Source organism: Halichoeres trimaculatus, unplaced genomic scaffold (assembly GCF_033239565.1).
Source record: "Halichoeres trimaculatus isolate MK-OKI-2021-1 unplaced genomic scaffold, fHalTri1.1 fHalTri1_scaffold_19, whole genome shotgun sequence".
NCBI classification, from domain to species: Eukaryota; Metazoa; Chordata; class Actinopteri; order Labriformes; family Labridae; genus Halichoeres; species Halichoeres trimaculatus.
This window is the reverse complement of record NW_027437197.1, coordinates 14,256,120-14,270,741: the sequence shown is the minus strand read 5'-3', so window position 1 is coordinate 14,270,741 and position 14,622 is coordinate 14,256,120. Positions and strand designations below refer to the sequence as shown.

The window sequence follows — 14,622 nt, the reverse complement described above, 5'->3', positions numbered from 1 at the left end:
ATATGGATGTATAAAATGAGAAGAGATGGGAGCCCCTGTGCTGATCTCTCAAACAGATGTCCTTTCTGCTCTTCATTCAGCTCTAAATGTACGTTCTGCAGCTTTTCCATAAATGCATTCATTAATCTTCTTACTGCATGCAGCTTGTGTTTGCTGCAGCGTAATGGACGGACTTTCACATCGCTCCACCATGTATGCATGGATGCTTGCCCTCTTATGGACGTGACCTCTGTGTGCACAGGGGTGTGGTGTGATCACCATATGTCAGGTTGTGTGGGGGAGGGGGAAGTGTGAGAAGAACATCTCTCTTTAGGATGATAAAAGCTGGCAGGTAAGTTTTATTGCTCCTAAATGATTAGTGAGTTATCCTGCAAAGCTTTAATAAAAAATCGACAGAACAAAGTGTGAGAAGTTAAAGATGGAGCCCAGTCTTACAACAGTCACTGCTTTTCTCTTTACCTGAGTAAATCCAAGTGTTTTCTCTGACAGATTCAGTGATGTACTTTGACTTAACGCTTTGTCACATCATATATTTTTATACATAATAAAAAAGTTGTGGTAAAACTTTTACTGTGCTTTCTGGCTTGCTTCAGCCGGTAGCTGACAACTTTGCAAGTTTCAGCTCCTGTTAATCTGCACACTGGCCTCTTGATGGCCCTTTAATGTGGGATTAGACCCGGACTAAGACATCTCATCCCCTCTTTCACTAACCATCGATCTTTATCTGAGCAGATTTCATTAGAGAATGGGTCGTGGAGTTTAATTAATCCAGGGTAAAGGTAAAGTGTCAGAGTTATTACAGATATACTCACTGTTTGTTTGTGCATAACTTAAATTGTGGCTTATTTTATGCAATACAACACAAAACCGTCTTAATACTGAACTGGGTGGGTGACAGCTTTCTTCAGCTAAAAATAAAACAGATTCATGCATTTCTTTATCAGGTATAATACTGTGATGGATTAAATCTCAGATACAGAACACGCCTAGAATGCTGCTTGGTTCTTAGGGTGTCCTGGTGTACCAGGTGACACAGCTTTAAAAGCATTTATCAATAACTGAGTGAGCTCAGAGATTTGAAATCCATTCTGGATAAAAGGTTGAAACACAGCTGGCCTCCTCCGTTTTTTCAGATGTTAATGCTGATGTTGGATTATGTAACAAAGGAATATTATTCAGGCTGCAGTTTGCTTGATCACTCTCTCTGATTGATTGAAGTCTCAGGATGTAGCAGCTGAATCCTTGTTTACCTGTAAAATAACCCCTGAATCATATGACGCTGGAGATGGTTTACAGAGTGAGTGACTCCATTCAAGTTAATCCCTCTCAACATTTAGGATCTATTTGAAAGGTGATTCCTTTGTTTTTTTGTTTTATCTTTTAAATCTTTTAAATCTTTTTTTGTTTTGTTTTTTGTTTTTTTTTAGGATAGGAGCTGAAACTTGGTCCAATGCAAATGCAAATAAGATTCACTGAGTTTGAAAACACCAAAAATAGGTGAGCTGGACTTTCCCATCTCTAAGGTGTAAAGCCCTGGAAGTGGCCCCAGTGTGTTCTTTTAGCACTTTACTGTTCGATCAAAATTCTGAAAAAAAAAAAAATGTTGGGGGTTAGGGCATGTTTTTTTTCCCCAAAAAATGTACAAAGTCTAAGAAACCCCTAAAACTATACCTTTTCTACCCCTTGAGTATCATTTTTAGAGCACTTGGCTCTTTGCCTTTCAGTGTGCGGCTCTTCGATCCATTCATAAAAAAACATGTAAATTGTATATGTATTGTTATGAATAGTGGTGTGCCAATCAATCTAAAATAATGATGCCAACGTTGGGATCAGTATTGGTCAATACTTGGGTGATGAGATTGATACTTAAGCTTCAGTTTCTTTTCTCTACATGTGCTCCTCTCAATCACTCATGTGCTAATAGGTATCTACAGTGTCACCAGTGTGTTTTTTAACCCTCTTATTTTAGGTCAAAATTCTACAATCAACATAAGGTGTTAGGCCATGTTTTTTTTTTCTTAAAATTTCCCTCCTAAAACAGAAATATATAGACGATATGATGAAGTTCAAAAAAATTGATGCCTGATGTTACTTTTTACTTTTTACTTTTTTGGAAAAAAAAAAGAACAAAAATAAACAAAATATAGAAAGATAGAAATAGAGTTCCAGGGTCTCCATTGGATATCTAAGCTGCAGATAGTGAAACAGTTCATGACCTTCCCAACATTCATGGTGATCCTCCTGACTCATGGTGAAATCAGTGTTCTGTGTTTTTGTGGAGTGGAAAAGAAAAAAAGAGCCACTCAGAGGTTCAATTTTCCAACACATAAAAGGAAATGTATTTAAAAAACTTCATACTGAAGAACTTTTATCATCGCAGTCATTTACACAAGGAGCAGCTGTATGTCAGTCTGTCATTATTATACACACAGTTATCAGATATACACACACGCACACACTGCCTCCTCCTTTCCGGCAAAGTGATCACCTTTGCAGACGATAGGTTGGTTTACTCTTCAGTTACAGAATAAAAATCATCTCCTTTTTCATCTCGATTTTAACACTTAACTTTTGGACATCACATTCTCATAAGGTGGGAGTCTTGTTTTTGGAGTGTATGACAAATCAGAAACAGAAAAATCAAGACTTTAATTGGATTTTTTTCTTTAACAAACACATCTCACTACATGATCGGCTTCTTCTTTTTTTCTTAGTAAATCTGTGGTTTAGAAATGTCACCTCATGTGCATAGGTGCCACATCAACGTCCAGCTCCGCTGCTGCCCCCTCACGCTTCCTCCGACTGAGTCCATTAGTTTCCAAACAGCTGGAATGTTTTTTAGTTTTTTTTTTTTCACATTTTTGTCTTCTTTTCGTTGTTGGAGGTTCACAGAGGGACACGGGGAACACTGACTGACAGCATGGAGAGCTTGCAATTGTCCACATGCATGATAACCTCAGATCTCTAAAACATTAATGGATTGATTTAGAAGAGACAGTACCTGCAGGAGGGCCGACAGGTGATGATGTTACCCAGAGTTAGAAAAAAGAAGCAGGGATGAATAAATAATCATCTACAGGTGAGAAGACATCGCAGTGTTTGTGTGCTTTTATTTCAGAATACACACCGCCAGTGTCTTTAAGAACTACAACACCCAACAGGACTACAATGTTGAAACCGAGGATTGTTGGAGGAAGGACACGGTACTGTCTCTTTAAAACAAACATCTAGAAAAATGTTTCCTCCTAGCTAGAACAGACATGACAATATTCACGTTTGTTAACTCTGATTTTATACAACACTACACCGAGGTCATCTGTCCGGTCTGAGTTTCAGCGCTGCAAGATGTCGGTGCAGCATCAGGAGGAGTCTCTATGCACGCTGAGGGGGTCAATCGAGAGAGTTTCAAGATTTCTTTTTTACTCTGAAGTGGAAATGATGTTCGAGGTGTCGGCGTTGAGAAGGGAGGAGCAGGTGGAGGTGGTGCAGATGTAGATCAGGGCTCAGTACACCCAGGACACAGGGACCCACTGGGAGGTGGTACAGACCAGATCAATGGCCTCCTCCAGGTGCCTGATGGTCTCATCGATCTCGTTGTTGATGATGGTCTGGTCGAAATAGTGGGCGTAGGTCTTCTGCAGGATCTCAGACTCCTTCTGCAGCCGCTGGAGAGACTCGTCCTGCAGGAGGGAGAGGAAGTTAGACACTGAAGAGGGAGAAACAAGAGCTAAACTCTGCAGGAACAAAGAAAGACATTCACAGACCTCTGCATACAGTGAGGAAAGCATATCAAGTTTCTAAAATGATGAATAATTAACACAAGAAACTAAACATTTATTCATTTTTTTACCCTTTATAAGCTATTCAGGCGTCATGTTCGTCTTTTAATATCTTGAAATGAAACATTTTTCTGGGCTTGCCAGGTTAATCTCCTTATGCAATGTCACGATAATCTCAGCACACAGTGTCAAAAGAGTTTCTGGCTCATATAAAATATTTCAAACTGCAATAAAACTACAGATATGTGCGTTTACACAACTCACTATCACCTAGTTTGTAAGAGTGCAGCACTTAAGTCACCGCATTTAATCAAGATGAACCTTCAGGCTGCAGATCAAACAGCCAGAGGTTTCTCTTTTGCACCTGAGTTTAAGTCTGAAGCACTGAATGTGATTTCAATTTTGATAAAAGACTCAGTGAACAATATAATAAATAAACAATCCTATTCTTCCTTATGTAACAGACGATTCTGACCAAAGTGAAACAGCTTATGATGCAACATGCAGCAGCTTACTGTTTTTAAAGCATTCAGAGACACGTTTAGTTTCACAGATATATGAAGAAATGACTGTGGCCTTTACATGTGTTTATTTCTATTATCACAGCACGAGTTAGAAAACCTGTTTGTGACATGTTGTTAACCTGCAGGATGCAGCACAGTGTGCAGAGGCCTTAACTAAGAGAAACAGGGAAGAAAAGCTGACTAGAACCACACGAGGAGAAACACACTCACACACACACAAATAGAAATGACGACACGGCTGCTATCCTGTCAGGTTTCACTTACTGGCAGCGTTCGACACCACCTGGGCATCTGACGGAAGAGCCAAAGAAAGAAACGCATGCAGCATGCAGGAATAAAGGAGTGCAGAGAGGATGAGGGGCTGCAGGTCCACGCTCATGCTGAGCGATGGCAGCAAATCACAAACTGACTCTGCAGGTTTCCGTTTGATTTGGTTTCATAAAGCTCAGTGAGGTGAAATCAGAATAATCAACAGCCACGTTCATGATTTTTAATCATCCAGAATGTGAAATGTCACACGAATAGATAGAGGATTCTGACTGCATCCGAAGGTCTAGGGAATAAAGTTTGTAAATTTCTGCAGACCTTAAATTGTATAAGGACCTGAAATCAACCAAAGATAAATCTTTAGTTTTCTTACCTCATTGATTCCCGGCGTGATGGTAGGCGCGGCGATAAAGACAACATATGGAGCAAACTCTGCCGTCCTCAGGACTTTCAGGGCCTGATGGAGAACAGGAGTCAAAAGTTAGAGTGTTTCAATGTTTGCATGAGGATGTACACACACCTGCTGTCACACACACCTGAGGCTCCACATCCAGGATGGCGATGAGTCCCTGCTGGTGGATCTTGCGGATGGTCTCTAGCCGCGTCCCGTACATGGCGTCCTCATGGCTGCCGTACTCCAGGTACTCGTTGTTGCTGATGTCCTGCATCATCTGGTCATGTGACACAAAGTAGTAGTTTTTACCATTCTCCTCGTCCTTCTTCGGAGGTCTGGTCGTGTCTGTGGAGGAGAAGATTCAAAGATTTAAGCCTCCTGACATGTGTCACCCTGTCGTTTGGTGTGTGTCTGCTGAGGAGGAGTGTGTGTCTTACGTGGAATTGGGTAGGCAAATCTGTCCGGGTGTTTGGTGATAAGTGTGTTCTTGATGTGCCGTCTTCCCACGCCATGAGCGCCTGACACACACACACACACACACACACACACACACACACACACACACACACACACACACACACACACACACACACACAGACAGAGCGGTCAGTGAGACAGTTGTGTTATAAGTGCAGATGTTTGTGTCTATTTCTGACAGAACTCACCTAACAACACAAGTGTTTTCCTCTTGAAGGCAGGAAGTTTCACCACCTCTTCGTATGTTACCAGGTCTAGTTGGTCGAACACTGAAGGAGAGAGAGAATGAGTGAGTGAAAGGATGCAAAGACAAGTGTGCAGGGACGGATGCTCTCTAAAGGACTCTAGGGAAAGAAGGGATGAGTTCTTCTAAAAGTCTACGTGGAGAAGAGGAGATGGACTCTTCAAAACAAAAACAGATCAAATATTTTTTGTGAATCAACCCTTTAAAGAAAAAGATCGATTTATTTATTCCATTTACTCAAAACTTTAACTTCAACATCATAAGAAGTGTTGGACTACAGCTATTCTGTGATGCAGATTACTTCATCACAAGCAGATTTGTTCTCTGTTATATGATCTCTTTATGGCCTCAACCTGAGAAATACAATACCCACAAGCCACCAGGCTCTGCAGACCAGCTGCTGATGCTGAGCAATTGTTTCGTGTGAATATGTTTGTTAATACCAGAGAATCAGGGAACGTCTGTCTGAGCTCGAACAAACATCACAGCAAAGAAACACAAAAACACACAGAGTCTGAGCTGCTGGTTTCAGTTTCACATCAACTTCTGTTGTTTGTGATCAACAGAAACAAAGCTGAAACACTGACAGTGACAGCCGATTTAATCTACGGGGTTAAAATGAAGAAGAACAGAGAGAGAAAGGAGTTGGTAGCTGTCACTGGTTGTTACTTACATGCACAGAGGCCGTTCAGGAGGAGAAAGCGAGAGAGATGAAGAGGAGGGGTCATAACACGGTTCAGTTACAACAGCAGAAATACAACAACACGGTCAGCAGGAAACAACAGGCACACACTCACTCACACACTGTTGTTGTTGCTGTTGGAGGGCTCGTTCACATGTCAGAGAGACGTGTGGTGAGATCATGCAGCGTCTCAGTTCAAGGATTCATCATCACAACGTAAAGACATGTATTCAATACAACACAGTATATTACACACAGCAAACACTGGAATCTAATGGTTTATGTCTGATAGACTAAACCCTTAAATGGTCAAGCACATATAGATATTTATAAATTACTTAATTGCTATTTTGTAAGGTATCTAGGCTATAACAACACACCTCAATGATTTTTTCTCTAAATATGATCTTTATTTTTAATTTTACACTCTGTTTAGTGGTGTAAATCTGAAATTTTCCATTTTTTTAAATATCCCATTTTAAAACTTTTATAGCATAAAAAACAACTATCTAACTTCCTTTTAGATCTAGCACAAAACTTTTTGAAAAAAAAAAAAAAAGTTGGAAAAACCTGAACAATTGATGTTTGTACATATGTTTAAGTGGAAACAGGTTTACGCAATAAGTCTATACTATACTGTACTATACTAAACTGTACTGTACCATACCATACCATACCATACCATACCATACCATACCATACCATACCATAACATACCATAACATACCGTACAATACCTTACTGTACTGTACTGTACCGTACCGTACCGGACTGTACCGTACTGTTATACATCAAAGTCATCAACATCATCATTTAGAACAGACAGTGACAGGGAAATGGTCTGTGTTCACAACCTGCATAACAATACCTTCATTGTGGTTGTCCTGTTTATTGCCCCTCTTTTTTTCATGTTATCTGTTCCATTTGCACAACAGCAAATTTAATTGATTCAAAATCAGTGTTGCTTCCTAACGGAACATGTTAATATGTTGAGTTACATTGTAAAGATTATTTGCTCCCTCTATTTCTTGAACGAACATATAGATATTTATAAATTACTTAATTGCTATTTTGTAAGGTATCTAGGCTATAACAACACACTTCAATTATTTTTTTCTCTAAATATGATCTTTATTTTTAATTTTACACTCTGTTTAAGGGTGTAAATCTGAAATTTTCCATTTTTTTTTAAAATATGCCATTTTAAAACTTTTATAGCATAAAAAACAACTATTTAACTTCCTTTTAGATCTAGCACCAAACTTTAAAAAAAAAAAAAAAAAAAGTTGGAAAAACCTGAACAATTGATGTTTGTACATATGTTTAAGTGGAAACAGGTTAAGCAATAAGTCTATACTATACTGTACTATACTAAACCATGCTATATCATACCATACCATACCATACCATACCATACCATACCATACCATACCATACCATACCATACCATACCATACTGTACTGTTATATATCAAAATCATCAACATCATCAATCAAAATGGTAAAAAATGTCCGCTTAAATATAATTTACATGAAAAATATCAGGAATTGCTTAATGGTCAGTGTCCCAGTCCAAGTAGGCTGACATTTTGAAACTTGACAGAAATTTATCAATATAATTTTGAATGCTGGTATGAAGTCACATGACCTGGTAACTGACCTATCCCCCCTTAAGTTTTTTCCTAAAGTAAAAAGTTCAAAAACTTTATGCCCCCCCCCACAGCCTGCCAGATGTCTGTATCTCCCAGGATACAAAACCAGTCTAAAGGTTAATATGAGCCACATGACGCCCAATTTTGAATGAGATTAATATCAGTTCACAGGCTCAATGAAACAACACACAGCTTTACAATGAGCTGCAGACTTAACATGAGGAGCAACCATGACAAATTTGTGCATGCGTTCGTGTTTCGGTTGCAGATAAAATCATGCAAATACAGATCACTGATAAGGTCTGATGAGCTGAAACCCTCTCAACCCTCATTAGCACCAAAAATAACTCATTACTCATGAATTAAACATCACCTGTGTGTGTTAATGAATGTGATTGAAGTAAATTGGTGGATATGTTAAAGGGTTAAATATGTGATTAATTACAGGCGGCTCTGGACCTCATGCACTCATGCTTTCATGATTACAGAGCTTCACTGTATGATGCATGCTTTGAAATATCAGTGCACTCCTTTTTTAAATAGATAAGATGATAATATGATGTATTTAAAGCTGGATTTTCAGATCCGCACACACTCATACTGTACACACTTTTTCATCACAAAAACACATGCAAAGTCAGTCACTCATCAACAACTCAACAAATAATCTTTAAAGTAATTGAACAGATTTTGGATTTTGCTCTGCAGGTGCTAGGTAAAAGATTCCTCCTCCTGCTCCTGTGCTTACTTAAATGGTTGTGTGACACACACACACAGTCACGCACGCACACACGGCTGTGCCAACGTTTGCTGCAGAGTCCACATGCACAGACACACCCACACTGCTGCTCCGTACACGGGCTGTAGACATCGGACACTCCAAACCTGAGCCAACCATGCACAACACGTTTCACCTCCACGCTGAACTCTATGCTCTGAACTCTATGCTCTGAACTCTGACACCTTTTACACCTGCTCACAGACTCAGGTCCAGGCCACACAGCAGATTTAAGGAGAAATTATCAAACTTTTCAAAAAAATCAGTAAGGTTTTTATCTTTTATAAACATATCTGCATATTTAGCATATTTTGAGTTTTTGGACATTTGCTGGGCAAACCACACAATTTAAGACATCACACTGTGGCTTTGCTCACTTTTAATTTCCACTTTCTTACTCTGCATTTACCTTTTTATATCCCTTTTTAAATCATATTTCTCTTACCCTGGTTTTCTTAAATTAAAACAACAGGAGAGACTATTCATCACCAAACATACAGCTGTTAGTAACAGAGATATATCCCCTCAAAAAGAAAATAACAGGAAGTCACAACAATGACAGATTAATTCGTTCTAAGATGACCTTAATCATTTTGAGTATATAAATAAATAACTCCAGAGGATAAAATAAAAGCTTTTTTAAGGCACCCAGATAAAAAAATCTGCTGATAAAGCTTTCCGCCTCTCCAACCTCCTCACCAGTCATGCCCAGCTCTAAAACACGTGCTGAAATCTTTCCCTGACACATGGCGGCGATATCTGAGAAGTGACTCTTCATCCCAAGACGGTGCTAAACATATCTGCTGCAAACGCCGCTTTAAGCATCTCTGTGGTTTGTGTGGTATGTTAACCGAGGACGCAAAGAGACTGCACATCCTCCTGCAGTTCTGCTGTAACAAAATTTGCCTTAAAACAGCAGAAATGCAGTCTCAAAGCTGGTGTGTGTGTGTGTGTGTGTGTGTGTGTGTGTGTGTGTGTGTGTGTGTGCGTGTGTGTGTGTGTGCGTGTGTGTGTGTGTGCGTGTGTGTGCGTGTGTGTGCGTGTGTGCGTCACCCAGCTGCACACATTTCTCGTCACCCCCTGAGCTCAGCTAAGATTTCTGCTTTAGTGGCAGATTTTTTTCTGTCAGTGCTGGCCATCGCTCTGCTGCTGGAGACGAACACTTCGAGATATCCTATTACATACAAGTTTCACACACACACACAGCAATGGACAAACTCAAGTACACATTACGTAAAAGCATGCACCCAGAGAAGGCCGACTGCAGCGTGGTGCTTCATAAGCACATGCATGCAAAGGTGGAGCCGCGCGCGCGCGCGTGTGTGTGTTAAAGGTTTACCTGCATTGTGTTTGGCCAGATATTTGTCTTTATACTGCTTCTTCTTCTTCCCAAACCAGGTGCAGCTGGCCTGCTGCTCCTGCTTTGTCTTCTCCATGGCTATACACGCCACACGCCTGCAGGAAAAACACAAAATCTGTCAGATTGAAGAGAATTTAGAAGACGATTTGTAATCCTAACACTATTGTTGTGGGTTTGGGGCAACTGCAGCATCATTCATAGCAAAAAAATAAAGTCTAAGCAAGGGTTTGTGTCATATTAGACTTAATATGGGCCACATATGTCTAAGAAGACCAGAAAATGATTTATTTTAAGATATTGAAGGAAAAAATGAGTTGGATGAAGTTTGATGTGACTTTTTTGACTGTAGAAGGCATCGGATTAGTTTTCCTTGGCCCGTTAAGGTCTTGATCACAGATGAGTGAAATAAATAACCCATTTTGTTTCATGTGTTTATCTTTTACCACTCCTGCAGCTCCGGGGACGGGATGAGGCCCGCCGTGCCATTCTTTGTGTTCTCCAGCTTCCCCTGCCACCAGTTGTGGTCGTCTTTGGAGATAATCTGGATGATGTCGCCCACTCTGAAGCGAATACCGGCTTCTTTGCAGGGGATGAGTTCATCTTTGGAGGGGTCGTATTCAAACTGAGCCCGCACATAGATCTGAGGATGAGGAAGGGGGGAGATTTGATTAGTAAGGGATGCTGATTTTCGAGGGGGAAAAAGAGGCAAAGAGAAGGAAAAGGAGTTTGACTCTAAGTACGAGGAGCGAGCTCTCAGGGAGGTGTTTTGGTTTCCAGGTTGTAAAATGGTTTCTACGCTGGAGCTTCCTCCAGAGACAAACGGAGACACTGCTGGGCTGTTAATGAGCCTCTAACACCGGGTAATTACAGCACAGGCATTGTTTACGTGTCCATCAGTCTAAACAGCTGTTATCACCCTCACAGCTTGGACACGGGGGCTGGGTTTGGGATCAAAGTGGAGCAGGATTTATTGATCTCTTACCTTCACAGACATTTTGTCCTTGATTGGAGGTCTCGATACAATCTAGGATTTGAGAGCATCACACACATCATGCAGCAGAAATGGCTAATAATGTCTGGAGGAGGGTGGAGGCCGAGGTGGGTGGCAGAGGGAGGATGGATGGGGGTTTAATGGAGGTGGTTAAACACTTACTGAGTATTTACTTCAAGCCAGCGGATCATTACATACGAGACATTTGAAGATGATGTTTTGTAGCTGACATCCTTCTTATTCTACATTTATCTTCTGGTGTTTGTTTTCAAACACTGTGCATAATAATTTGCTGCTATAACCCCATTATTTCTCAGTTTGTGGTCAAAAAGTACATTCATCTTAATCCATATCTGTCCCTAGTGATCTGTAGCTGTCTGTACTATATGCATCTTTTTTCACATCTCCATCTCTTCCTCTAAACAACTCTCTTAATCCATCTTAATTTTAGTGGATATACGCCTTTCTTTCTCTTTATTTTTCCTATCTTTCTCTATCTTGCAGTCTCTTCTATTATTCTAACTCCCAACCTTAAAATCCTTCTCCTACCTTTCTCTATATCATTTGATCACTTTATGACTTTATATCCATCTTCTCTTCCTTCATACATCTCTTTCCTCTCCCTCTATCCCTTTCCTTTAACCAGTTAACTCATTCTCTCTTTCTGCTGTATCTGTAACTCTTTCCTCTCTCTTTCTGCATCACTTGACCTGTTGTGGCCTGTTGAGGACTGTGCTGCCCTCTAGTGCTCAAATCTGATACCACTTCACAGATACAGATGCAGCCAAGTAAATAGAGAAAAGTTTTATATTTGAGACAGATTTTTTTCTATTCCCAAAAGACTCATGGCGAAGAAACTAAAATATTTTAGTATTTTTTCTTTTTTTTTAATTCTGCCAATTATAGTGCTCAAATCTGATACCACTTCACAGATACAGATGCAGCCAAGTAAATAGAGAAAAGTTTTATATTTGAGACAGATTTTTTTTCTATTCCCAAAAGACTCATGGCGAAGAAACTAAAATATTTTAGTATTTTTTCTTTTTTTTAATTCTGCCAATTTTAGAAAAAAAGATAAGATAAAACGATAAAAATATCATATTTTCATGTTGTTATTTCATTTGGATGTCTGAGTAAATCACAGTTTAAAGAGTCTTAATATCATGAGTTTCTCTGTTTGGCTCAGAAAACTTCTGAGGAAGACTGCCAACTTGACAGCAGCTCTTCCATCTCAACATTTGGACACTAGGATGATGTAAAGTACAGTGACTGTAAATGGTGATGGATATTTACAAGGTTAGAAAAAATATGAAACACTGGTGGGATGATGTGTTATGGATTAGTATCTCTGGTTTAAACCTCCAGGTGTTACTGAGTTTGTACCTGTCTGTGGATCACAGGTGAAGGGATTATTTTGGCTCTGCAGGTTAAACGATGCCTGTGCTGTTATTACTGTATATACGGTACAAGTGGTGCAGCTGTCAGTGGTCACTTTTGCTGTTTTAGAAACATGCAGACATTTCTAAAGGCGGACATCATAAATCTGCATCAGGATCAAGTTTTTCTTACTTTAATAAACTGGATTCTTGGCTGGAATGTAACCACGGGAAAACTTATTATGGCCTCAGTTACTTCATTGCTCTGTAAATATACAGAAATAACTTGGTAAGATCTGTTTTTGTTTTAAATCAGATTTAACAAGAGATACGACCAAGCATTAGCAGCCAGTTTTTAATCCGCGGGTCTTTCAAGTGTATTCCCATCTATTACATAATTTATGGTAATACAGACAAGATCCTTTCAGTAGATATCTAACACCAAGTGACCACTGCAGCTGTGAGATTTCTGGATGTTTTTGACTCTTAAGGAGGGGGAGAGGAGGGAGGAGGTTGTTAAAGGAAGCAGATGAGGAGGGAAGGATTATTAAGATGTGTGGTGACACTATTAGTCTGGATCTATTCTACATACACAAAAGTCTTCTCATTAAAACATTCAGACTTATTTCCTCCTGCATTCAGAGAAGCTTTGTTCCCTTAATTAAAATAAAACATTTCTCAAAACACTTTAAAGCTTGATTTGAACCCAGATGTGCTCTGCCCTCACTGCAGAACATCCTGCTGTCAATTTTGTAAATGAACTTCATTTTGATGTGGGCAAAAATAAATCCCCAAAACTTCTTTAAAAGTTGAAATTGAGGTCAGACTTCAGACGCTATGGATCATCAGGGTCGATGAGCAGTCAGTCTGATCCACCGGGTGAATAAACCCAAACATACTGATGAGTGTTGTGGAGCAGAAACAGTGTTAAAGAGACACACAGCAGCAGAGAGGGAAGAGGTTCAGAGGAGTGTGCGTGTTTCTGTTCACCTGTCGACCTTTGGGCTGGATGGTTGAGGGCAGGTCCTGAGGAGGAGACGGTTGGTGACAGAGAAAGTTACGGTTAAAAACACACAAATATTGAGTTGTGAGGATTTACTTCAGAGCAGTGCTTCTCAAACTCTGGTTTTATGATGTAAGCTCTTAAAAGTTTTCCCTCCCCTGTAAAGAAAACTCTGCAGTTTGTATAAAATGACAACTAAAGCAACCAACGTGTGATTGTTCTTCCTGAAGCAGACATTTGACACATGCATCACTTTCCAGTATTTTAAGAGACATTGCAGTTTGAGAAACACTGCTTTAGAGGAACTTAAAGATGCATGCACATCCATCTGTCCTGCAGCTACCAGTTTTACAGCTAACATGACGTCAACAGAAGAAGAAGAAGAGGTGTTACAGAGATCTCTCATTGGTCGAAGCAGATCAGTCTGTGGAGCCACACAGCGAGCAGAGAGCGAGCAAAGCAGCGTGAGAGCACAGCGTCCTGAGACACCTGAGCAGCTATAAAAGTGAGTGTGTGTCCCTCCTAATGTTGTGTGTGTGTGTGTGTGTGTGTGTATGAGTGTGTGTGTCAGCAGCGAGCACAGCACGCAGCTCTGTAAGGCACACCAATTTTTAACTGAGATATCGGACACGTGAGGGGGGGCTCAGCTCGAGCAGAGAAACCAAAGGAGGATCGACTCGACCGTTCATCTCCCAAGTTTACTAAATACATCAGTACTGTGAGAAGGAACACCTGCATGGACGCACGCACAGGTAGAAATATGACACATGAGACGCACCGGAGGGGGGGAGAGAGATGGGAGAGATGTGGGTCTGTCTGTGGGGGTTCTTTAGGGGGGGTCCTTACCAAGATAGAACTGTTAATGCTGGAGTGGCCATTGGCAGGGGACTGCCTGGAGGTGGTGGGGGACTCTTTCTGAAATAAGACACACAGGTCAGCAGCAGCACACACACACATGCTCTCTTCCTCTCTCTCTCTACACACACACACACACACACACACACACACACACACACACACACACACACACACACACACACACACACACACGCACACACATTCCTGGGCAGTGACCGGAGGTGATGGAGCAGGCAC

At 40.5% G+C, this 14,622-nt stretch overlaps 1 protein-coding gene across 17 annotated transcripts in view; it reads right to left on the bottom strand.

The window, feature by feature from the left end:
- Positions 1–3,061: 3,061 nt before the first annotated feature.
- caska (calcium/calmodulin-dependent serine protein kinase a) overlaps positions 3,062–14,622 on the bottom strand; it is a 95,039-nt gene continuing 83,478 nt past the window's right edge. For 6 of the 17 annotated variants that reach the window (XM_074695693.1, XM_074695698.1, XM_074695695.1 and 3 more), the window contains 10 exons: positions 14,374–14,442; positions 13,515–13,550; positions 11,140–11,181; positions 10,601–10,797; positions 10,137–10,252; positions 5,630–5,710; positions 5,402–5,482; positions 5,107–5,309; positions 4,944–5,027; positions 3,062–3,680 (listed from right to left, as the gene is read on the bottom strand). In XM_074695693.1, the coding sequence (XP_074551794.1) occupies positions 3,504–3,680; positions 4,944–5,027; positions 5,107–5,309; positions 5,402–5,482; positions 5,630–5,710; positions 10,137–10,252; positions 10,601–10,797; positions 11,140–11,181; positions 13,515–13,550; positions 14,374–14,442 (1,086 nt within the window). In that variant the 3' untranslated portion in view covers positions 3,062–3,503. The remainder of the gene's footprint in view (positions 3,681–4,943; positions 5,028–5,106; positions 5,310–5,401; positions 5,483–5,629; positions 5,711–10,136; positions 10,253–10,600; positions 10,798–11,139; positions 11,182–13,514; positions 13,551–14,373; positions 14,443–14,622) is intronic. The other 11 variants (XM_074695697.1, XM_074695701.1, XM_074695704.1 and 8 more) reach the window with 6 other exon arrangements.